Here is a 25,975-nt window from a genome sequence, read left to right as displayed (position 1 = left end):
TCGCAAGAGATAAGCCTTATCAGGAAATGAAACCAGAATCAACAGTCAAACCTTCAGTTTCTTGTGTGAATCGGGGCACTAACGTTACCTTTTTATTTATTATTTTTATTCATAGAAAAAAAAAGTTTCTTTTTTCTTATCTTTTAACGAAAAAAATAAATATTTCTGTTCGGGTTATTGCGATGCTGAAGGATTTTCCACGAATATGACGCGAAAACAACAAATATTGCTCTTTTCACTGCTACTAATTGTAAAAAGACTAGATGGCTACTTGATTTCCAGCAACGAATGTAAGAGGAAGTTTAGTTTAAAGGCAGAAAAATTCAAGGAAAAAATTATTTGATTTGTAGTTGAAGCTGAAAAGTTGTTTTGATAGTTTCAAGTTTGATAAATTTGATAAAATTTGAAGTTTTTGAACTTTTTGAAGGACTGAAAGTGATAAATTTTTAAGAAAATGACTTGCAATAGCTTTAAAATTGTTTGAAAACATGAATTTTTTGCAAAAATCGTTCTAGCTGTCAAATTTTTGACATTTGAAAAAAGTGACAGATGTCAAAATTTCAGTTCAAACTAAATTTATGGACATTCAAAATTCCTAAAGTGATGAATTTTGAGAAAAAATTACATAAAATAACTTATAAATTAGCTTAAAATAGAGATTTAATACAAATATTTGACATCTGTAAAATTTTTAGTTGAAATGAAGTTGACAGATGTCAGAATTTTAGTTCAAATTGAAGTTAAAAGACACAAAATGTTATGTTCTGATTAAAAGTGACACAAAATGATTTAAAAACTAGCTTAAAATGGAAATTTTAGAGAAACTTTTGACAGCTGTCAAACCTTTAGAAGTAAAAAAGATGACAGATGTCACAGTTTTTGCTAAAACTTAATTTTGCAAGTGTAATTTTAAACAAAACTGACATATTTTATACAAGAGATATTCACAAGATTGCTCAACTCCCCAACTTGGTTGAACAAATTTTATAACTGTCATGTTTTTGACAGTACGAAAACTGACAGATGTCAAATTTTTTGCTTAAATCTGAATTCACAAGTGATATTTTGAATCAAATTGACTCATTTTAACAAAAAATATTCAAAAAAATGATCAGAATCTAAATTAGGTCAAAAAATTTTTCAAGCTGTCATACTTTTAGAAATTATGAAGATGACAGATGTCAAAATTTTTATTTGAAATTTAATTTATTAGCATTAACAAGCCCAAAGCTCTTTCTTTTCTTTTAAAAATAATCAAAAAATTGGACAAAAAATAACCTTAAAGATGTCAAAACGGGTACTTTGAAACAAAATTTTGACAGCTGTCAAAGTTTTTCTTGTAATTTAAATTTAAAAGCAAATTCAAAGTTAATTTTGACTTTTTTTTAGTAAATATTGCTCAAAATTTTTGGTTTTTTGATATTTATTTACCAAAATTGGTTAAAAAATAAAATTTAACGGCATACACTTTGACACCTGTCAAGTTGACATTTATGAAAATTTCAACTAAAATATAATTTTAAGACAGTTTTAATTTTTTTTCAATAGAATTTCACTAAAAGCGTTCAAATGTTCAAAAAAAAAAATTTTTTTTGGAAGAAAAATCAATCTAGTTATCATTTTTTACCTGTCAACCTTCTCTTCACAAATTTCTAACTTTTTCCGCTTAATTTTTCAGCCTATTGGGATGCGATGCTTTTCTTCCATCCAAACTACATGCTCAACAATCCTGGTTTGGATCCAAATGTTCCGTGTAACTCCAATGAGCCTTGCAAGCCATACAACGCGACGTGTCACTCAGTTTACCAAAAATGTGTTTGTTTTAGAAACTGGGAGTTTGACAATCTCGGAATCTGCATCGAATGTCCGATGGAAAATCACATTTGTGGCTTTAACGAGTGTTGCGGCAGTGATAACCTCGTTTGTTATTACGGACTTTGTAAGCCTTGTGTGCGAGACACGAATACAGGACGATGCATTACGAAGGAGCAGTTGATGTACACGACTTTGTCACAAATTAGCTTGGCGCTGGCAATGGTGCTTGGAATATTGGCACTTATTACGTTACTTTACAAAACTTGCAAGAGACCGAATACAATGTGAGGGATTTTTATGATTTTTTCTAAAAATATTTAAAGAAATTATTTTTTTGTTTATTTCAAAAAATTATTTTTTTTTTAATTTTGTTAATTCAAAAATTATTTATTTTGTTCAAAAATTAATTTAAAATTAATTATTTAAATTAAATTAATTAAATTTATTTTATTTAATTAATTAATTAATTTATTTATTAATTTATTTATTTATTTAATTAGTAAATTATTAATTTAAATTTAAATTTAATTCAAAAATTAATGAGATTTTATTTCGAGTTTTTATTTTTTAATTTTTTTTCCTTAATATTATTTTTTTTCTTTTAATTTAACTTCAGAAACAATTTTTTCGTATAATTTTCTTTTATTTTTTTTAATGAAATTTTCTTTCAAAATTTATTTTTTTTAAATTTAATACGAGTTTTTTATTTCTTTCAAATATTTTTTTTAATTCTTCTAAAAATTGTTTTAAAATTTTATTTCGAAAAATTAAAATTTTTAAAAATTGATTTTATTGATAATAAATTATTATTGATCAAAATTATTTTTTTCTAAAATTTTTTTCTGAAATTTTTTTTAAAAGAAAATATTTTTTTTTTATTTTTTTTTTTCAAATTTTATTTTATTTTTTTTTTAATTTTTATTTTATTTTTTTTTTTTTATTTTTTTTTATTTTTTTTTTTTTTTTATTTTAAATATTTTTTTTTTTAAATTTATTTTTTTTAAAATGTAGTTTAATTTTTTTTTTTAATATCTTTTAAATTTTTTTCATTTTTCTTTTCAAAATTTTCAGGTTCGGTCACAGTCAACGCCTCGGAGGTCGAACAGGCATCTCAATAATCGACGATCCAACCCGTCAATCCATCACTTCCACACAAAGACGCGTCTTGAACCAACTTCGAGATCGTCCTCCACGCTACGAACGAGAACCTTCAACCGCAAATCGCAATACAAATCTTCCGCCTCATGTTTTGGGCGAACCGCCACCATTGTACACGGAAGTCAGCAGAGAGACAGAAAACCAGCAACAAACTTTACCGGAACTGCCTCCCGCATATTCGGAGGAATTTCCAACAATTTCCACAATTATCCGCTTAACCATCGAAAAAGATGAAGATCCATCAACTTCGAGCACGGAAAATATTTCAACTACGGAAAATGTTGAAAAAGAAGAGGAAAAACCTCCTGAAAGTCCTGCGACTCAAGAAGAATTAAAAAATGAAGAAATAATCATCGAACGATAATTTTTTAAAAAGAATTTTAATTTGAATTAATTTTTAATAAAAAAAAACGATTTTTTCGTATTTTTTACGTTTAAAATAAAACAGTATCACTTTCAGCCGACTCAATTTTTCGGATTTCGCGCAATCCAGTCATTATCCTCCTGTGCAAAAGAATCTCAAACAAAAACAAATCAAAAATTGGAACAAAAATTAATCAAATCCACAAAAAATACAGAAATGAGCGAAGCTTTCGAGTATGCGAGTGAACAAGAGCTGCTTGACGAGTTCAAAAGTTACATGAGAGATCCCAAAAATGTCGACATTGCCACAGATTATTTGTACAAATCTTTATTAGACGAGACGATTTTGGGAATTGTCTTCGAAATTCATCACGAACACAAAACTGGTAACTTTTCCCCCTCATTTTCGCTTAAAAATCATTTTAAAGCCCCTTTTTCGCAGGAATCAAGACCGCCGTCGAAGGCGAACTCGAAGACCAAAAATACAAATTGATCGATTTGCCGGATGTGGATGTCTTTGGGTCATCAAATGTCAAAAAAGCGATCGATTGTACGTGCCCCAACTGTGATAGACTCGTAGCGGCATCCCGTTTTGCGCCGCATTTGGAAAAGTGCATGGGCATGGGACGAGCGACACGTGTTGCCAGTCGCCGAATTGCCAGTTCGCGTGAAGGCAGCAACTTTTTCGGCAGTTCCATTGCAATTTCCGACGACGAGGATGACGCCGATTGGAGCAGCGAGAAGAAAAAGAAGAAAATTTCGTCAAAATACGAGCGGAATGGCAGCAAGAAGAACGGAAAAATTTAATTTAAGAGATTTTTCTTTATTTTTTAAGTCTTAAAAACCTAAGGAACGGCTGTCGTTGAGCTCTCATTTTAAGTAAAAATAATTATTTTTTAAGAAATTCACGGAAAAATGTTAAAAATCTTTTGATTCGACGTCGCGTCGAACGCTTCGGGGACTTGAATCGCCGTCAGAAAGTGTCATCAGGGGAACGTGATCCGGCTTGACTAGACTAGAACTACTACTCGATAAATATTTTGCGTCATGTTCGTCAACCACCAATCCGCGACGTCTTCCGCGAGATTTCAGTCCGCGTGAATTGCTCCGTAGGACTTCCGGTGAACTGGCGCTGTTGTTGCTGCTGGAAATTGTCATGATATCTTTTTATGTGTCATTTTTTTTTTTAATTTTAGCGATGCGATGAGATGATGTAAAAATTGTAAAAAAGTTACTTCGAGGCAAATTTTAAACTTAAACAAGCGATAAAAGCACTGACGATACGGGACGGGACTAACAATGCGCTTTTTATGATTGATCTTGGTCACCTTCCGTGTTGAGAGTTCGCGTATCTTCGTCCTCCTGATGTGCGATGGTGATTTTGATGAGTTGGAAATCCACAACGAACAAGCAACGGATGATCTGGAGCAGGAATGCAAGAAGAAAAGCCCCTAATGTGGTCCATATGAAGGCGATTGAGAGATAAAAATGCCAACTTGGTGGGATAACGGAGGGATTGTAGACAGCTACAGCTGCTGAAGAGTCCATTTGAAATTCTGGTTGCGAGTATTTGTCAAGTAACGAACCGCAGCTGCAAGAAAAACTCAATACTTGACCAGAAATTGTCAAAACTCATCCGAAAAAGAACTTACCCATTACTTGACTCATTAAGATGTGACGTTTGGTTCAGAAAATTGTCACAAAATGCAAGTAATCCATCACTTTTGCGTGAAAAAAAAATAATTTATGTCATAAAAAATGAAAATTTCATTCAAGGACATAATTACCTTATGAACGGCACTTCATACGCCGTTAAAATAATCATTGCCAACAAATACAATGTCACCGGCAAAACGATCTGATATGGCTTCGGAACTGTACTGCTACTTAAAAAAATCAATAATCATGATGCAAGATTAATTTTAATCACAAAAATCGGTTACTTACTTTTTATTCGATGCGCCGCCATTGCCGCAAACGAGAAATAGTGAGATCCAAATGATTCCCGTCATGCATTGGAATAAAGGAGTGAAAACGGCGAAGCTGCAGTCGTCGTTGAGGCCCCATTTGGAGCTCAGAACGTCAAGAACGTCTAAAATTAATTTAAAATTACTTGAAGCCCAATTTTCTAAAGAAAAAGCAATCAAAACTTACTTTTAGGGGTTTCTGTGCTGTTTTTGGGTTCAGAAACTTTCAACAATGGATTAGCTTTGAGAACGCATCTGTCACCAAAGGCATGTTCCAAAGAGTAAAAGCTGAAACTTACGATGCCAGATGCCACAACTGCGAGTATCAACACCAAACAGCTCATTACTGTAAATAAAAAAGTAAAAGTTTAAGTAAAGTGACGGGAAAATTTGGTAATGGGGTCGTTCAACTCAAAGAGGTGCGCAAAAATAGGTAAGGTTCTTGTTTTCAAATTTTATGAAGATTTTGCTTTAAATTTGCTTTGAAAATCACAAAAAGACAGGATCAAGGGATATAGAAGGGCTTTTACTTCAATTTTACTGCGATCATAAGAATTAAAGATGACCTGAATGGTAAATGGTAAGTTTAAATCTTTTTAAAAATTTGAAAATTAAATCAATGAAGTAATCAAAAGTTATTAACAGAGCTTCGAAGAGCTAAATTTCTTTTTTTCAGAAACCTGTTTTGAAGAAAAATAACGAAATTCCCAAAGATGGCTGGAGCTAAAAAAGTTTTGCAAACGAAGAAAAACGCATAAAATTTCTAAACAAATCAATACCTCACTGAAGAATTGGACTAAGACAAGAAACTTAAACTTAAACATATACCTAAAGAGAAATCATGATCACCTCAACACATTGACTTGAAGTCGATACAAAAGATCTGCAACAAAGCATTGAGAGCCATATTACTACGAGATACGCCAACTTAAAGACAATCCTGAATGACACTGAACTACTTGACGTGAAGCAAAGAGTTTACTTTAACGCTATATAATTGATTGATAATGCAAGAAACGAATTGTTTTCTAAATATTTGACGGATAAATTGACAACTATGGGAGTGTCACAACCTTACGAACTCCGAAGGAGCAGCGACGTTAGACTGCCAAACTATACAGTACGATTGGAGCGCAATACTCTTTCTAAAGGATCTTAATGAAAATATCTAAAGCTAATTAATCAAAAAAAATTTCAAACTGACGTATATCCTCGTTGATAAAAGGACAAATGCCATGTCAAAAATTTAAAAATTCTAGCCTTTTGGATTTGTCAAAAACCTATGATAACCTACATAATGTCAATAACCTATAAAAGCTAAAACTCGAACTACAATAACCAACCAATTACTAAAACTGAGCTATTGCAATTCATGAAAAACTTTTAAACAACTGTTACTGAGCAACTTCAAGTTGAATCACCCCACGATCACAATTGAATTGCGAGTTAAGGTCACACACATGTTGCGCACTGTCTTCATTACGTTTATTGTATAACATTATTCAGTCATGATAATAATAATTAACCGACAAACACAAATCATTTATAAATAAATGTAAACATTAGTCCATTGGGATGCCTAATTTACGACTTTGTGCTATTTATTAATTTACACAAAAACACGCATCACCTCATCGTTTTTTAAAAGTCAACGTTTCTATCTGGAGAGATTCGACAAGTCTCTTTAGCAGAAATTACGTCATTTTGTCAGTCAAGTGTTTACTCATTTCAAAACAAAAAAAAAAGTTATTGACAAAAACTCATTATTTGCGCTCTCTATGTTGATGACAATATCGAACAAAATGATGATTTTATCACCGTTGTCGTTCTAGTGTAATTACAGCAATTCTATGCTTCTCGCGAACTCATTAATAATTCAAGACGCGCAATGTGTTTAGACCAGTATTACTAGCAATGGTTGTTATTGCTTCTTTTAACGTTTGGGTGAGTTTAAGTACATCGAAGAATTCCATTTTTGGGTATTTCTTCCATTCCTTACCTTTCCATTTCGCACCAACTTTTTCCGTATCACGATCTACTAATTTATAATAAGTAGCTAATGGCTTCATTTTTTATTTATTTCGTTTTTAAACAATTTGCGGTCACTTGTTCTATTATTTACGCGATGTTTTAGTTAATAACCCGTCATTATTTTCTAAATAACTACTTTTAGCATTTTTTTTTATGTCATTTCAACTCAGTATTTTTGTTATTTGAGCAAGTTCGATAAGCGCTCATACACAAAAAAAAATATGATGCAGTATATCGCGTTATCAGTAAAAAAAAACACAACAATAAGTGAACAACAAGAAAAAACGAGCAATTCCGATCCGCGCGAAGCCAGACAACGTACTGAACAAGAACAACGGCAATTCATTCATATTCGTGCCTGTGCCGCTTGATGGTTGAGCGAGTGAATGAGAGACGTGGCGTATATGGTTGATTCTCTGTTTATTTATATTTTTTTTTCAAGCCAATATGCATGTTGACGATTGAGTAAATGTAAAATATGAAAAAGAATGAGAAATGAGTTAAGTGAATGAGTTTTGTTTGTGTACACAATATTAATAATGTTACTTGTATTCAAGACAAATATAATAAAAATATAAAATATTGAGTGCGGTATACGACGATAGTGCTCTCTAGTTATAAGTATGTCTTGATTTTCCGTTTTTTTCGTTCTCAATTGATTTAGAGTAAAATGAACAGGGCCGGAATAAAATTTCTTGAAATTTAAAAAAAAAATTAAATTCACTTTATGAAAAAGCTCAAAGACAAATTTCTTTAAAAATTAATTTTTTTAAATTTTTCTTAGTCTGTAACCCTTCTTTAGATAAATATCAAGAATTTTTTCAATAGATTTTTAATTTATCAATTAATTTGCAAGAAAATTCTCAAAATTTGGTCCAATTACTCGAAACTCTAATTTTTGATGAACAAACCTTATGTTAAGTATTTTTTTTTAAATAAAATCTGAGAATAAAAGATAGATTCCTAAAGTTACAGATATTTAGATAAAATTGAAAAACAATAATGACAGAAAAATGCCAAGAATCTCCTAATGAAGGAGTCGCTCTCACCTCGTTTATGATGCGTAAACAATAAGAACAATAATCTTCTTCTAAAGAAGTCTTATTTTGGTTTGTTTAAAAATTTATGTATTTTATCACGATTTTTAAACATACCTTAACTTAAGCCTGATCTGATCAAAAAACCATAAGCTATATAAATAATTTCAAATTTTTCAAATAATAATTTTTTTCTGAGTTTTTTTTGTTATTTTTTTTTTGTAAATATATTCAACGATTTCTTTTAAAATAGATCTGATTCAAAAAATTAAGATCTTTATTCAAATTAAATTGATCAGCTGATCGCAAGATCTTCATTTTGTCCAACCCTGAAAAATTAAAAATTCATATAAATTTAAAAAACTTAAAAAAAAATTAGCTTAGCATTAGCTTATGAAACTTTTTTTAATTCTTAAAATTCTACTCTAGAACTCTATTATTACTATATTTTTAGTTGTTAATAAATTTTCCATAGAAATCCAACCCTGTAAGAAAATTTCAATACTTTCACGTGACAAATTTCCATAAACCCCATCATTAAACTTCTGAGAAATAGTTTCAACTTCGACGAATTCCGAATGCTCATTAAAATACAACAATAAACAATCCACGCAGCTTGCTCGATAACATTTTGTTTCAACAGTTCATCGATAAATATTTACATAGTGCTGCAATTATTGATAAAATATTAGTTTTTCTTGGCATATAAATTAGTTTCAAAGTATTTAGTTCACTAGATGACTGTTTGAAGAATAACATTATATAATAAAGTTAATTCTATCGGTTTGGCGAAACGCAATCGAACGACACCAACTAACGAAGTTGAATGACTTTGGTGTTTTTTTTGTGCTTGTGAAATTCTTGTAAAAATCAACAAGTAGACAAGGAAAAATGACACGACACGTATGGTACGAGCTTTCTTTTCAATGTGACTCAAATTGTGAGTCATTAACCCAAACAATCATCGTCGAAACGATTTCCTCAAGATCAAGGTAGGTTTAATCATATCTTTTCATTTCACGAGAAATTAAAGAAAAAAATAACAAATAAATGAGGAATAAAAGAACGGAAACACAGTCAATTAAATTCGAGAAAAAGATAACACAAGGTTAGAAAATTTGCTGTGAAGAAAATGCAATAAAAATTTCATTTAAAAATGACGAGAATTAAGTGTGAATAAATTAAGTGGCGTACCGTGGAAAATCGCATGTTAAAAAATGTAGGAGGCTTGAATAAATGAATGAGAAATATGTAAACAACACGGCACGATGAGACCGTGAGTGGCCATTAATAATTTCATGTTTATCGCATTGAGTGTGGAAAATGCGAAATATGTAGGTTGAAAAATGCATCATTCTGGAATTCCAGATATTATTTATTTTTTTGGCAAAATCTACGTAGTATTTTTTTTTAAATGTGAATCACCCTTGCGAGTTCCAATCAATGTCGTTGACGTCGCGCCATCGTACTTGTTGTTGTTGATGCGACGGAGAAGGAAAACTAGATCGCTCTTGTTTTCGTTGATTTTATTGGAGCAGGAATTCAATTGAGTTTAATAAAAGTAAGTTTTGCTCTTTTTTTTCGTATGTAAGAGATGTTACGTGTTATTTATCTACATGTTGCGGCCAAATGATGTCGAATACGAGCTCTAACCAGATATAATAGAGGCGCTTTCTCATCAGAGCGGTTGGTGAGTGATAGGGAGGGTTAAAAAGCGAAGGTAAGTTTTTAATATTTTATAACCTTTTTTTTTAGAAGACTGATAATCTCTTCTGATCTTTGATGAGTTTAGGAAACTTCGAATCTTCTTTTATGAACTTCTTAAAATAATGCTGAACTTCTGAATGGTTCAGGAAAGGAAGAATGTTGTTAGTAGAAGTTAGTAAGAAGGAAGAAAGTAATGAAGATAGCAAGGAAGGCAAATAGCAAGTTAGTCGTCATCCGAGTGTCTTCAGAGTGAACTCGTGAAATAAATATTATGAAGTCCAAATCACGTTTATGAAGTTAAATACAAAACAGAACTCTTGATATTCCAATTTGAAGATGTTTTTAGCTTGAAATTATTATGTTTTCATACGATAAAAACGATTTGCGAATCTTCAAATGAACCTTTGGAGCCATTCTTATCACCTTTTAAGAGCTTTTCAAAATGATGCTGAACCTCTGGATGCTTCAATGAACCTTTGAAGCCATTTGAACCTGTTTGATAAACTTCACAGATTTTTCAATGAACTTCTGATCATCATAAATGAATTCTTCAAACCTATACCAATTATCTTTGATGAGCTTTACAAACCTTTCTTTGAAATTTCTGAAGCTTTTGGATCTTCTCAAATAAACTTTGGGAAGACTTATACTGAATTTTCTTTAAATGGTTTTTTCGAGTTTTTTGACCATCCTTGATGAATTCTTCAAATCAATGCTGAACCTCTGAAGTTATCTGATGAACTTTTAATAAACTCATTAAAAGCATCAAAGATCTTAACTTTGAACAAATGGAGACGTCAGGTCTCCCAAATCTCTAACAAAAACTTCAAACTTTTACATCATGATTCGATTGTATAACCCTCCCTAACTGAGTAGTGTGGAGATTTGTTAATTTAAATATTTAGAAGCTCCGACTGAGATTCAATTAAAAATACAACAGATGTACGTTTTTGTTGTTGTTGGATTGCGGCACGTTTTTGTATTTTCTCATCGCTACGACTGCACATCATCATCATCGATACAAAACACATACGAAACTGCCTCACAAACGATTCGACCGTTCATATTCATAAATGTTATAAATTTTCATGTAAAAATAAATATATTTAAAGTGGATTCGTGTGAGCATTCATCTCGCAGTAACAAAGTGACACTCAAAGTGAATAGATCTAACAAAAGAAAAGTTTAAAAAATCTACAAAAATTATTTTCAAAATTTTTGTTAAAAAAAAATTCATCAGAAAAAGGCTTTTTTTTATTTAATTAAAACAACCCGGAATTCATTCATAAATTAAATCCACAACAAAGGAAGCAGCAGACAAAGCCACTCATTTCCATTAATTAAGATAAAAAATTATAAAACGAGAAAAAAATTATTGTTTGGTCACCGACAACAGTTGTTGTGGTACATTTTATGAACTGAACAGAAGCAAAAAAAAAAAACAGAAAAAATTTCCCAAAAATAAAACACAGACGTCAATTGTACATAACGATCCCAGCATTGCCAGTCAAACAAGAAACAAACAAAAAAAAATTGTGTGTTGTAGAAAATAAGAACAGCAGAGTTATATTTTAATTATACAAAAATTTGTACAGACACGAAAATGCACATCCACCCAAGCTCGCCAAATAGTTCGCCCAGTTCGGAAGACGACGCCGCCGCACGCATTCAAGCCGGTTTCCGCGGATATCGAGTACGGAAGCAATTGAAACAAGCGAAAAAAATGAAGGAAACAAAGTCGCAAAATGGATCTTCAGGCGACTCGTCGGAAAAGCGCCAAATTGAAGAGGAATCTGCGACAAAAATTCAAGCAGGAATTCGTGGATTTTTGGTTCGCAAACGCCAAAAGTTGGAAAAGGACGCTGCAGTTAAGATCCAAGCAAATTTCCGGGGCTTCAAGACACGCAAAGATTTGCATGACAAACGAAGTCTCTGAGAACGTGTCAAAAATCTCCTTGCTAAATTCAATCCTCGCCGACGTCGGAAAAATCTGTAGTGATAAAAAAACCTTAAGAAATTGAATGAAAAGGGAAAAATGGTCATTTTAATCCTTTTTTTGTAATAATTGTAATTATATCGTAGATTTATTGAAGACTTTATTAGAATATTCGTAGATTACGCTTCAGATTTTTTTCTTAGAATATTTAAATAATCGTAAGAGTCAAAAAAATGAAAAATTGGTAAAAATTTCTATTTTTATTAACCAAAAAAAAAAAAAAAACAATAATATTTAATTAAAATTTAGTAATATAAATCGCCATCGTAGTGAAAGATAAATAAAATAATCTCATAAAAAAAAGAATTAATTTGTTTATTTTGCTCGAATGAAATTTTTCCATCCATCCGTTTTACGAGTCTTCAGGTTTTTCATTTTCTTTTCTTGGATACATGATTTAATGTTTATTATTTATCGATTCGGCCGCTATTGAAAAATGTTTTATTTGTTTCCAATACTGCCCACTTTTCGCCGTTTTGGAATTCGGAAAATTCGACTCTGACTAAATTTGGAGCGATTTTCCATACAGATGTGCGTGACCCATTTCTCATCGCGTCAAGATCAGACAAATTTTAAGGGCTTTGCACTCACTCGCGTTTTACGTTAAAATGTTTTTTTTTTGTGAATTTCATCACCTTTGTCATCGGTTTTATGGGTTGCTGGACGGATTTATGGATTTTTGTTGGCCTTGAGAGGGTCGTCATGATGCGAAATATTGACGAAAATAATTTTGTGGCGTCAAAAGTGACGCAAAATGACTTCCGAAAAATTTAATTTTAGTGTTAAAAATAAAGAAAAATATTTTTGATTGATTTTTTTTCAACCACGTGGCTAATATAATTAATATTTTTAATTAAAATTAAAAGAATGTAATTTTTTTTAAATTAAAAATAATTAAATTTAATTTAATTTAAAAAAAAAATATTTAATCCATTTATTTAAAATTATTAAAAAAAAAAAATTTTTTTTTTATTTTTTAAATTAATTAAATTAAAAATTAATTATATTATTTAATAAATTAAAATAAAATTATTTAAAAAAAAAATAATTTTATTTTAAATTTTTATTTTTAATTCTCAAATTTATTTATAAAAATTAATTTCAAATTAATTTAAATTTTTGATTTTTTTTTAAATTAAAGTATTTCAAAAAAAAAAATAAATAAATAAATAAAATAAACTAAATAATTAAATTAATCAAAAAATTAAAATTTTAATTTATTTTATTGAATTTGTTTAATTTTAATGATTTTTTTTTTATTTTTATTAAATTTAATTTAATTTTTAAAAAAATATATTTTTTTTAATAAATTTTAAATTTTAATTGTTTTAAATAAATTAGATAATTGTTAATTAAATAATAATTTTTTAATTAATTAAAAAATTTAGTTTATTTTTTTTTGAAATGCTTTAATTTAAAAAAAAATTCAAAAAATTAAATTAATTTGAATTTAATTTTTATAAATAAATTTGAGAATTAAAAATAAATAAAAATTTAAAATTAAAATTATTTTTTTTAAATAATTTTATTTTAATTAATTAAATAAAAAAAATAATTTTTAAATTATTTAAAATTTAAAATAAATATTTTTTTTTGAGAAAAAAAAATAAATATATTTAAATTATTTTTTTAATTTAATAATTATTTAATTAAATGGATTTAATATTTTTTTTTTTAAATTAAATTATTAAAATAATTATATTTTTAATTTTTTTATTTATTGACTGACGTCAATTTCTGCTAAATCTCCCAATTTTTCCCCGAAATACGATAAAAATTCTTTCGAACATAATTAATTTGTTTTTCGAACGCAATTAATTTCGCGATTGGCGTGAAAAATGTCACACGAATCCAGTGGATTTTGTCACATTACGGCAAAACAATCCAAAAAACGTGTTCGTTTGAGTTGCCAAAAAGGCATAAATAATTAAAATCAATTAATTTTTAGAGCAATTTTTGGACTAACATGAGGAAAAAATTCTTGGCAAAATGCGAGACAACTGTGACGAATGTCTGTTTGTCAATAATCCGACTTTTTTTTTGCACGATTTGGACCATTTTGTTAGTGTTGTGTGACACATTTTGGCAAAGCACGAAATTTCCCAAGAAAAAAAAACAATCATCTTATTATGTGTCGAATTTTCTTCTTGTGAATTTTTTTTGTGCTTTGCTTTTCTTCTAATGACGCATTTTTTCATCAAAAAGTGGTCTAGTTAGAGTTTTTTCTTGCTTTTAATTTTTTTTTTGCGCGTTGATTGAGAAAAACGAGAAACTTCCATCATCGGATGATCTATTAAAAAAGCATTTGCCGCAATTTCAGTTACAAGGTCAGTAATCTTAATTTTTTTTTTTTTTGATTAAATTGCTATTGAAATTTCAAGTCAATTAAAAAATTTTTGAACTTTTGTAGTTCAAGCGCGGACGTTTGAACGTGACTTTTTCCGTGATTTTTGATTGAAGTCGACCAACTTTGTGATGAAATAGTAAACAGAGCGCCGTGATTTATGATGTGGAATGTTTATTTTGTTGGGTGAGACTTTTTGTCTGTAAGAAGAATTTTCCTTTGAAATGCGAAAAAAAAATTAAATTAAGGTTAAAAAGTGAAGATTTATGTTCATGACGATGATTAAGAGAACTCATCAGACAAAGTAAGTGATAAAATGTACTAATTATCGCTAATTGCCAACTAATTGAAGAGGAGAAGTTGAAACTAGATAAGAGTGGATGGAAGAGATTTTACGGGAAGGAGTGATGATTAAACTTTTTTGTTTTATTGAAGAACTTTAAATGATTTTTTTTTAAATTTAGCTGAACGAGGATTTTTTGTTAGTTTTAATTCTTTTTTGTCGTTTTTTCAGATTTTATACTTATTTTATTCATTTTAAATAAAAAATTGAAAAAAAAATATAAAAAAAATTAAATAGAAAAAATATTTTATTAGGTATAAAAAATTAAGACTAAATGCTCTGAAATTCTATAAATTTGAGTAAAAAAAAGTTTTTTTTATTCAGAATTATTTTTCTTTACAAAACAAGAAAATATTTAAATAAAATTTAAAATTTTGTTTAGTAATTTTTGACATTTTCACCTCTAAAATGAAAATTTTAATTAAATTTAGAGCAAAAATTAAATCAATTTTTTTAGAAAATTAAAAGAAAAATCGAAATATACCATAAATGGGTAAAACTTATTTATTAAAAAATAAAATTACATCAAAAAGAGCCTTCAAGCATTTTTTTTAATTCACTAAAAAGTCTAATTTTTTTGAAAAAGGACATTTTAAAATTTTTTATCTTAAAAAATTTACCAAAAAATGGGTAAAATTATTTAAAAAAAATTTAAATTTTTTTTTTTCAAAAAAGTGAAAATTTTTTTTTAAAATTATTAAAATAATTTTTTTAAAAAAAAAATAAAAATAATTTTAATTTAGAAAAAAATGTAAATAAAAAAATAAAAATGGTTAGGAAAAAAAAAATAAATTAAAATTTAAAAAAGTTCAAAAAAAAAAAAAAATTAAAAAAAAATAATAAAAAAAAAAAAAATAATAAAAAAAAAAATAAAAAAAAAATAAATAAAAAAAAAAATAAAAAAAAAAAAATAAAAAATTAAATAAAAATTTAATTTTAATTTATTTAATTTTTTAATTAAAATTTAATCAAAATATTAAAACAATTTAAATTAAAATAAAAAAAAAATAAAATTAAATTTAAATAATTTTTTAAAAATTCATTTGATAATAAACTAAAAAAATTAATAAAATAAATTTAATGTAAATAAATAAAATTAAAAAAATTATTATCATTTTTTATCAATTAAAAATTGATCGTTGTTATCAATAAAGTCTATGATGTAATGAAAAAATTTAATTATTTTTTTAAATATTATTTAAATTAAATTTATTATTTTAATTAATTATATCAAAAATTAAAATAAATTGAGTTAACAAATAAAAAATTATAAAATCAGCTTTTCTTTTAAAATAAGTTCTTCATTGAAACCACAGATGGCGCTTCAAACGTTATCACTTTCAACCTACTCAAATTTCAAAACTTGAATTAACAAGCAGGCAATTTCTTAAAACGCCAACGTCTAGTTATCCTCCCGTTTTACAATTCACTTAATATTCATAACCTCATAAATTCTCGATTTTTATTATTGTCTTGTTACAAATTTTTATTTCTTTTTGTCTGTACCTCGCTCGGATCCTTTCTAGCTTTAAATTTTCTTTTTTAAACAATTTTACGGCAAAAAATTTTCTGCCGTTATCACTCCGACAAAGACGCATGACATGACTTATTCCGCATGGGAAAATTCTCCCCGAAAAATCTTAATAATAATAACATGAAATAATAACGACGACAAAGTGAAACGACCCGAAAATGATCTACATACCCATGAACACGAACGACGTTCCGTCATTTAATTCAATTTACATCTTGCATGAATCTTTTAAAGTTTTCGTTTGAATTTGATTGGCCGGCACACATACACCCAAAAAGTTGTTTATCTTTCTTGACTTGATGTGTGTCGAAAACCGACGAAAAAAAAACAAAGAGGTTGGGTCTTACTTTTTCGGAAAGTGATTGAAATCATCAATAAATCCATTAAATCTTGGTCATTTCGGCACAAAATTTTCTGCCGTAAATTAGTCTGGCAGCGGAAAACCTTTTTTATGTCCTGTCACCATTAGTTCCACAAAAATAGAGAAAAATTGCTTTTTTCTATATGAATTGCGAAACGAAAGCAACAATTCACTTGATTAATATTCCGCAAGATTTTCATGCTCGTGAAAAAAAAAATCTGAGAGGAAAATGCGAACGCGCGTGTATTTCATTTGTAATAAAATGTGGCAAAATGATCAACAATATTTCCTTATCTCTGTTTCTATTTCTCTTCTTTTCTTTATTATTTGTTTATTTATTTCGGTATTTACTCACATACACCACACACACATGCCGCACAAACACACTCAAAGAAAAAAAAAGACAACATGTTAAAAGATTAAGTTTTTCATTCATTCATTCATAAAAAAAATATCAGAGTCTTAGACAGTTGTTAGTTTTGAATAAGACGTGCGTGTGACAACAGTTACTTTGTTTCTCATTTAATTTTAATTTTTTTTTTCATTTTCGTTCAAAAACTTTTTTTATTGCATTTTCTTGTGGCAAAAAATTAAAAAAAAATATTTAAAAAAAAAGTTAAATTGAAATGGATAAAGTGAGATAAGCAGTTAAGAAAGCAAGTGACAACAAAAAAAAACGACGGTCGTGACATTAATTTAATTAAAACATAAGAAAAGAAACGAAAAAAGGGATGATGGATGCGCAAATAGCTGAGTTACCGACATCCGTGATACAAAAGCCACGTACGTCATCGGGCGAAAAACCCGTTGAGACGTTGATAGTGAATAACAATATAAGTGCAAAGAATAACAATAAAGGTAACAAAAATATTCCGCGGAAGGAGGATGAGACAATTACGAGTGCGGTGCAAAAAGTTCTCGAGGGGTACGATTGGAATTTGGTGCCGGCGACGACAAAGTGAGTTTTTGTTTGTTTTTATTTTTGAAATTTGATTAAAAAAAAAATTATATAAAATTTTTTAAATTTATTTTTTTTAATTTTTACTAAGTACCTAATTTAATTAAATAAAAATTCTAAAAAAATATTTTCTTGTTTTATGAAATTTTAAGTGAAAGTTGATAAAATTGAACTGCAATTTTAAAAAATGAATTTTTAAGAAATTTAATTATTTTTATTTTATTTTATTTTATGGCTATAAAACAAAGCCATAAAAAATTTAGGAAAAATTACAATTAATTAAAAATTAATAAAATTAAATGAAAATTAAATATTAATTAGAAATTTAGAATTTTTTGAAAAATTTTATTTCGTTTTATTTTATTTTAATTTTTAATAAATTTTATTAAAATTTTGTCTATTTTAGTTAAAGTGCAATTATTAATTCAAAATCATTAACATTATTAACAGTGGTTGAATTAAAATTAAAAATTTTAATTAAAATTGAAACTCAGCGTCAGAAATAATTTTTAGTTAAAAAGTTTAATTTTTTTAATTTTTTAACTTTTTCAATTTTAATTTTTTTTTTAATTTATTTATTTAAATTTTTTAATTTTTTTAACTTAAAGTTAAAAACTTTAACTTTTAAAATTTTCTAAAAATCATGAGAAAATAAATGATGTTAATTCAATTATAAAAGCCTTAAAAATAAAATAATTTAATAAAAATAATAAAAAAAATTATTAAAATAATTGAAAATAATTTTTAATGAAAAAAACATTCAGTTTTGACTAAACTACTTTTATGAAATGAAAAATTGGATCACCAAAAATCTTGAAATTTTTTTTAATCCAAAAAAACAAATTTTCTAAGTTTTCTATAATTAATTAAAAATTTCGATCTCAGTATTGAGAAGTTTTTCTTCTCTAACGAAGATTGATTTTTTAAATCATTTTTCGGCATAAAAAAATTAAATTTTATATAAAAAAAAAATATTGAGATTAAAGTCTATTAAAAAGGGGCAATTTTTTTTTTATTAATTTAAATTTTTTAAAAATTGTTGAATTGTAGATAATTCTTTAAAAAATATTTAACGGAGCTCGACTATTCTAATTATTAAAGTAATTTTTTTGTTTTACATCCAAAAAATCAGTATCTCTTTACTTTAATTCGTATAAAATTGACATATTTTTTGCAATAAAGTAAATCTTTATCTTATCTTATGTGAATATTATCTTAATTTTACTTAAATTTAAAAAAAAACTGAAAATTAATCAAAAGCAACTCACTAAATGATAAATAAAAAATTTGAATTGTTGAATTTATTTTTTTTTAAATTAATAAAAGTTAATTTTAATTGAATTTAAAAATTAATTTAAAAAAAAATTAAATTAAATTTATTAAAATTTTAATTTTATTTAATTTAAATTCATTTTTATTTTAAATTAAATAATTTTTTGATAATTAATTAATTTTTAAATTAATTATTTTTTTTTTAATTAAATTCTAAAAATTTTAAATGTTTAGAAAAAATCAAAAATTTCAGTATTTAATTAATCTAAAACTTACCTCACAAAGTTGACAAATCCATTAAATTTCTCTTTTAACTCCACAATCCTTTCATTTCATTTTATTTTTTTAATTTCTTCCTCTCTGTGGTTTCTTTTCCCTTTTTACATGTCCCAATTTTCAGTTTCGAGTCATTTGATTTATTTGTTCCAGAAAACTAACTTTTGTCAAAAAAGTCCGACTGAATGTTATTGCTTTTTGTGGCTTTTCTTATTAAATTTCCCATGTATAGAAAGTCGGTCCAAAAGAAATGTTTATTCATTTATGCAGAAAGTTGTAATAAATAAAAGGACAGCTTGTGGTGAGAAATGTTCCATTTGTGAAAATAATTTTCTTCCTGCTTGATGTTATCTGCAAATTGCAACAACTCTTGTCATGTTTGGAAAAGTGCTTAGACAAATACGACACAATTTGCATGAACAACACACTCGAGCTGAACTTTGTTTCGAAAAGTTGTATCCTTGAGCGACGTTGTTGTTGATGTTTCGTCTCATAATAATGACGATGATGGCAGAGTAAATATGTGTGAAATTAACTAAAGGACTGGATTTACGGGATTAAACGTCTCGTTGTCGGCTACTTGGGCGTTAGAAAGATACGTTATGTAAACATCTTTGGTACCGTGCCTTCCTAAAACCATAAAAAGAAGAATAACTTCGGACTTATTTACCAAAAAAAAAAAACGTTTCACGACGAAAAACAAAACAAAGTTGAAGACAGGAAATTAGCTGTAAAAGTCTTTTGTAACAGTTTTCGACACCGAGACATTTTATCTCCCAAAACAATAACTTTTTGACGAATATTTATCTATGTAATAATAATTTTTTTTTCTGTTGGGTAAATATTATCACAAAAAATTTACCGAAAAATGCTGTTCGGGTAGTACGTGTCTTCCGTCGTCGTTGTCGTTTGACGAACAGAAGACAAGTAGCGAGCACAATAAGACAAGAAAAATATAATTTTTATGTAAATGATCCACAGATGGACCATAAAATGTGTTTACACGAAATTTTTGTGCATATATCGACTGTTTGTTTGTTATTTTTTTTTTATTTTTTGTGTTTTGTTCGGAAGAATATTGAATATAATATGAAGAGGACTGACACATCAATTAGTCATTCGTCATGGATTTTTTTTCTTTTTAACGTGGAGGAGAATATTTATGCGGTACTAATTGGATGGTGATCATTCAAAAAATTACTAAAATTTATCGTTTTTTTTTGTGATGAAAGTATTTTAATTTTTTTTTTATTTATATGAAAAAAATATCAATTTAACGATATTTTTTTTGAGAAGTTCAATTAAGATATACTATTTAAAAAAATTTTTTCATGATTTTTTGGTTCTCTATGATGAAATTTAGCAAAAAAAAATTTTATAAATTCTAAAAATTTATTTTTTAAATTTGGTAAAAAAAATTATTAAAATTTAAAAAAATTTGAAAATTTAATTAATTTTTTTTAAAACTTAAATATATTTTTACCAAATTTTGTAGAAAGTTTAAAAATAATTTTTTTTTTAATTCACAAAACTATTTCTCATAAAATTTAAAGCAAAAAAAAATATTTTAAATTTTAAATAATTAATTTTTTTAAGAAATAATTATTTTAAATAATATTATAATATTATATTATTACGACACAATTTTTTTCTTCAATTTTTCTACATTTAAAATTTCACAATAAGGCCGTTCCAAAGCTTTTTTTCCAAAAAAATATTTTTGAATTTTGGTCTTTGCAAAATTTAAAAAAAAGTTTTGAAATACTGTTTCAAAAAATGCAAAAATTTTAACGGGAATTTTGGTCATTCATGAAATTTTAGATTTTTTCACAAATCTACATTGATTTCGATGGTTTAAAATTTCAAAAAAAAGTATTTTTAAAAATTTTAAAAATTAATTTTTTAAGAAATAATTTTTGAAAAATAATTTTTAAATAATTTTTTTAGAAGAAAATTTCAAATTTTTATTCAATTTTTCTACATTTAAAATTTCACAATAAATAAATATTTTATTTAAAAAAAACAAATTTGACTTAACTTTATGAAATTTTTTTTTTTTTTTAAATTAATGTCCCATTAAAATTTTTAAATGGGGCAGGGGACAAATAATTTAGAATTTTTTTGGAAGCGGATTTTTAATTGTATTTTATTAAATAAAATGGTTGAATTATTTGACTTGATTTATTAATTTTAAAAAAATATGTTTTTAAAAATAAAATTAATTATTAAAATTAATAAATTAAGACAAATAATTATTTTATCGGGAAATTTTCATTGTAGAAAGAAATAAATTAAAATAAAGGAAAGGAAAAAATATTATTAAAATTTAATTCCTCACCTAACTAATTTTTAAAATTTTAGCAGCATCAGAATCTACAATGATTTCACCAACCTTGACGATTTCAATGGACTTCAGAAAAGAATTGAAATTAAGAACGAATTGAAAAGCATTGTTAGACTTAAGCACAAATGAGAAAAGATGTGTTTTTTTTTAAATTGACAAATATCTCCTGAATTCACATTAGCCCCCATTGTCTTTGTAACTCTCATAGATCAATTTATCTCCTTATTTGTTACGAAGACAAAAGCGTCCTTAACTTTCTTCTAGAATTACAAAAAGAAAAGTCCTTTAACGCTCAAACAAAACGTCCATTTTATCACCAATCAAAAGTCAACAAAGAAAAAGGAAACTTTATTTGACTTTGAACTTGATTATTTCCCTCGAGATACTTTACCATCTTATCCACACTTTGGTTTTGACAGAAATAGCTCATCTATCACCTTAACTACCTTTGCTGCTAAATTTCATCATCAATCACCCTCCTCCGCCGCCGTAGTAAATATTACAAAGCCACAAAGTATTGATACTACAAACTTTGCTCTATTTTGATCGAATTACGGTTTTAGACACACTTGTTACAGATTGTCAAACTTTTCAATTGTCTCGGATCGAAAAACAACCTTTAATCACATTAAAAGCACACCACCAACACAGCAAATGCAATTTCCTCGTAGTATATTTCACTAATCAATATTGATTTAGAATTTAATTAAATTTTCAGCGAATATCCGATGCAATTATGAAAATTATAATGCGTCATTGACAATTACTGGCTTCGCAAAATAATTTCGTACTAATAACAATAATTATTAGTTTCATGATGAAATAGCATAAATTTTTGCATTTTGCATGGATAGCTCGTAAAATATTTCGGATTTTACGTGAAACAATGGCAAAGTGTGTTAATTGCTGGACCATTTTTTCATATCGTCGTTAGTTAACGAATTTCACGGCAAACATTTTATTGTTATTGGCATCGTAATAGTTTAAAATTGCTTTGAGAAACTTCATTTTATGACTTGCGAGGAGTGGTTGGTTATTTGCTTTTCAAAACTCTCGTTGTTTAACTTAGCAAGCGATGTAAATTTTAGCAAAGATAGCGACGACGACGACAGCGGCAAACTTCCCGAAAATTTTTTGAATATGTTTAATTAACAACCGCACACAAACAGCGAGTGGCAGGAAGTGTTTTGTTCACTTCTATTCAACTTCGGCGCATTTATAATGAGCGCGCGAAATGTATGAAAATTTATTCCGAAAGTGTACAACGCGATGAGAAAAATTATTTCGGGAGGCGATGATGTTTCGCAAATGGTACAAACTGAGTAAATTTTCGGTATAATTTCAGCAAAAATAAAGTCAACTAAAAATTGTAAACGCCAGCCAGTGTCGACGTCGCATATTGTTATGCAAATTTTTCGCAAAAATAAAGTGTTTATTTAAGTGTTATATTGTGTCTGAAGCGTTTGAAAATAAATTGACGCTGTCATCAAAAGGAAAATGTGGGATATGTTACGTTGATCGGTTTAGGCTTTTGTGCAACAATTTTGCTAGTTTATTTGAGGAAAATTTACGTTGAAAAAAGCTCAACAAGTTTTTGCATTATTTATTTGCCATTTTATGTAATTTCATGGAAATATTTTATATAATATTTTATACTTCACTTAAATTAATGTAATTTATAATGAAAATTTTTAATTTCTTTTTAATTCATGAAAAATATTTTTTTAACATTTTAAAACGTTTTTTAGGATAAATTTTGATTAAATTGACATATTGAATATGTAGTGCTAAAAATTCCAGTTGAATTTGTTTGTACATTAAGACACATAACCAGACTTCATCATTTCATCGAAAAAATATGGAATGAGAATTTTAATGTTTTTGTGTTAATGAGGCCTAAAGTAATCGAAAAACCTAAATTTTTAAAATTGTGGAATGAGCCTCTGTGTTTCTATGCACTATTAGTTTAGTTATGCCTCACTTTGAAAAAGCTCAGTCCAGAATTTTGAATATAGGTTTTTTCAATTACTTTAGACTATGATAGTTTGGAGATTTTTAAAGTTAAGGCAAAGCAATATGTGATAAACGAAATAAGTATATGAAAAAGTGATATTAAACAAACCAGCCAAAAAACCGTCACAATATCATCGTAAATGATGGAAAGAAATACAACAACAACAACTAAACTTTACTAACACAAGGCTTCAATCTGATCCCTTAAGAGATCAACCTGAACCCCTTTCGAGTTGGTCAACCGCAGACCCAAAATTTTTAAAAAATCTCATGTCATATTTTTGTCGATGAAATAATGAAATCCATCACCTGAAGGACTTTATGACTAAAATATGATATCCAGATCACTCAATTTAGTTTAAATCGGATCGACTTGAAAAAATGGTATCAGCTTAGTTCAGTAGTTAGTGTATCGAAGGTCGTCGGTTCGAAACTCAAATTCATGAAAAGCTTTTCTGACTCGATCGTGCTTAGAATTTATTAAGATCTTTTAGAAACTCTATGAGACTTATGGGAGAGCTGAAGGAATTTTGAAGGCTTCTGCTTGGGAATGACAAGCCCCATTTACAAGTTTAAAGAGCTTTAAATGCTTCAATGATTTTTACTTTCATAATTTATTCAGAAAAACGTTTCATAGACTTTGAAGAGATGATGCTTCGTGATGGCATTAAAGCTTCTCGACCTTCTAAGAAAACTTCTTTGTTATTTTTTCTTTCATTTCAATCATTTATGGAAATTATAATGCAATTTGATATTTCTTAATCCAATCTATTGCTTGAATATTTGCTTTGAGAATCTCGTCTATTGGACCATATGATCATATGATGTTAAGGAGAAATCGAGTTATATGCTTGATTATTTGAAGGAATTGTTCGCAACTTCAGAATAGATCTTCTCAATTTTCTTTTCTCTGTTAAAGATTTGCTTTTAAATTAAAGCAAAAGAGAACCAATACAAGAAAACTTGTGAATAGAAGAAGTTCTAAAAGGCTTTTAAAGTTTTATATCTAAGCTGTTTCGATAGTTTCTTGCTTTTGTAATAGATATTTCATGTAGTCTGCTTCAAAATATAAATTTAGACAAAAACAGATAATTTGATTATTGGTTCGGTCTAATACGCCACAATCACATTTTAGAGTCTCAATTATATGCCATTTAAACAACGAATGATTGCATTTGCCTTAATTGGTCCTAATTCTATGGAAATCCATTAATTGTAGCCCAGACTCAAGCCTGAAACAAAAAAAAAACAAAAGTTTCGCTCATCAAATTTTAAAAATACCTCACGAGCCTCATTTCAACTTTCATCAAACGAATGACATTTTTCCTCACAACTTCCACTGCAGTACCTCTTTTCCACATAATTTTGACATTTGATCCTTTAATCCTAATTCTATCCAGTAATCCCGAAAAAGGTCTCTTTAACCTTTCAAAAGCCTTTTAAAAAAATACACATAAAAGTTCCTCGACATAAATCCTCGCCGCACCAATACTACCATCATCATTCATCGACATCGCGTCTCGCTTTGAAATGTATGGCAAACAGAGATAAAAATATTTTTCCCATCATTGCATTACCGAGATTATTTTGTCTATTTCACCCGCACTCGATTTTCGTGTATTTCCTACTAAATATCTGTTTTTTTTCACTCGTTCTCCATTTTTAGCGGCTTTTTATTAGTTTTTGTAAGGTACTTGTACTTTTTTTTGTTCGTTACTTCCCAGCAAAAAAGCAGCTACGGAGCAAACAATCAAAAAACTCGATAAAAATGTAACGAAATATTTCACTTGCCTTTGCTGGAACATCAAAAGAAGAAAAATCTTATTACACGAGTAGAAAAAAAAGAGCAAAAGAAGAAATGCCGCGTTGAGCAAACAGTCATTAGATTGCATGATTCCTCTATTATTGTTTGAAACGAAAAAAAATCTCGTCTCGTGCGTCGAAAAATCCGTTTAACCTGAAAGTTTATTTCATCTACCACGACGTTTCGTTTCCACAACACGGTAGGCAGCAAAGCGTTTAAGAGTACTCGAATGTGTTTCTCAAGTGGTTGTTTCTCAATGGAATCATGACTCGGCCTTTGATGTGAGATTTTTATTACTTTTTACTGCCGAAAGTTTAAGAAAATTACTCACTTACGGAGATATTGAACTAATTAAAATATCCATATGGTGGTATCCCACACACACACATTTGACCGAAAACTGATTAAATTTTCGTAATAATTATTTTTTTTGGGAGTCATGTCGTAAAATAAAAGTCAACAATATGTCACCGAGGCGAGGCCATAAAACCTTTGCTCATAAAATGAGGTTCGAAAAATGAAAATTTACGTCATAAAATCCAAATAAAATCTCGTTTTAATGCCAAATGAGAAAAAATAAACGAAAAAAAACCATCGGGTGCATTTGCCTAAACAAGTCTATTCACCATTTCCATACTCCAAAAATCAATTT

General features: G+C 27.8%; 5 protein-coding genes across 9 annotated transcripts in view; 4 read left to right on the top strand and 1 right to left on the bottom strand.

Annotated features, from left to right (window-relative positions):
- The first annotated feature begins 71 nt into the window (after positions 1-71).
- On the top strand, positions 72-3,396 carry LOC134834764 (uncharacterized). Its single transcript, XM_063849537.1, has 3 exons — positions 72-290; positions 1,679-2,099; positions 2,887-3,396. Exons 1-3 carry the CDS (start codon positions 206-208, stop codon positions 3,335-3,337), a joined length of 957 nt encoding a protein of 318 aa, XP_063705607.1. The 5' UTR covers positions 72-205; the 3' UTR covers positions 3,338-3,396.
- Positions 3,397-3,489: 93 nt separating this feature from the next.
- Positions 3,490-4,255, top strand: LOC134833332 (SAGA-associated factor 11 homolog). Its single transcript, XM_063847624.1, has 2 exons — positions 3,490-3,722; positions 3,779-4,255. The coding sequence occupies exons 1-2, from the start codon at positions 3,554-3,556 to the stop codon at positions 4,141-4,143; spliced, it is 534 nt and encodes a 177-aa protein (XP_063703694.1). The 5' UTR covers positions 3,490-3,553; the 3' UTR covers positions 4,144-4,255.
- LOC134833330 (uncharacterized) lies at positions 4,255-7,662 on the bottom strand. 5 transcript variants are annotated; one of them, XM_063847619.1, is made up of 7 exons: positions 7,303-7,662; positions 5,491-5,649; positions 5,284-5,428; positions 5,124-5,222; positions 4,989-5,057; positions 4,665-4,927; positions 4,255-4,499 (listed from the first exon to the last, which is right to left on the bottom strand). In XM_063847619.1, exons 1-7 carry the CDS (start codon positions 7,370-7,372, stop codon positions 4,255-4,257), a joined length of 1,050 nt encoding a protein of 349 aa, XP_063703689.1. In that variant the 5' UTR covers positions 7,373-7,662. The 5 variants fall into 5 exon arrangements, with proteins under 5 accessions (XP_063703689.1, XP_063703691.1, XP_063703690.1 ...); XM_063847621.1 differs by having other exon boundaries at positions 5,124-5,216; XM_063847620.1 differs by having other exon boundaries at positions 5,124-5,219; positions 7,303-7,661.
- A 3,569-nt stretch (positions 7,663-11,231) lies between these two features.
- Positions 11,232-12,361, top strand: LOC134834614 (sperm surface protein Sp17). Its single transcript, XM_063849347.1, has one exon. The coding sequence runs from the start codon at positions 11,682-11,684 to the stop codon at positions 12,012-12,014; it is 333 nt and encodes a 110-aa protein (XP_063705417.1). The 5' UTR covers positions 11,232-11,681; the 3' UTR covers positions 12,015-12,361.
- A 5,029-nt stretch (positions 12,362-17,390) lies between these two features.
- Positions 17,391-25,975, top strand: part of LOC134835201 (transcription factor SOX-9) — a 29,012-nt gene continuing 20,427 nt past the window's right edge. The window contains exon 1 of the mRNA XM_063850072.1: positions 17,391-17,614. Within this exon, the coding sequence (XP_063706142.1) occupies positions 17,391-17,614 (224 nt within the window). The remainder of the gene's footprint in view (positions 17,615-25,975) is intronic.

Source organism: Culicoides brevitarsis, chromosome 3 (genome assembly GCF_036172545.1).
Source record: "Culicoides brevitarsis isolate CSIRO-B50_1 chromosome 3, AGI_CSIRO_Cbre_v1, whole genome shotgun sequence".
NCBI classification, from domain to species: domain Eukaryota; kingdom Metazoa; phylum Arthropoda; class Insecta; order Diptera; family Ceratopogonidae; genus Culicoides; species Culicoides brevitarsis.
The sequence above is the reverse complement of the archived record's forward strand: the minus strand, read 5'-3'. Positions and strand labels throughout refer to the sequence as shown.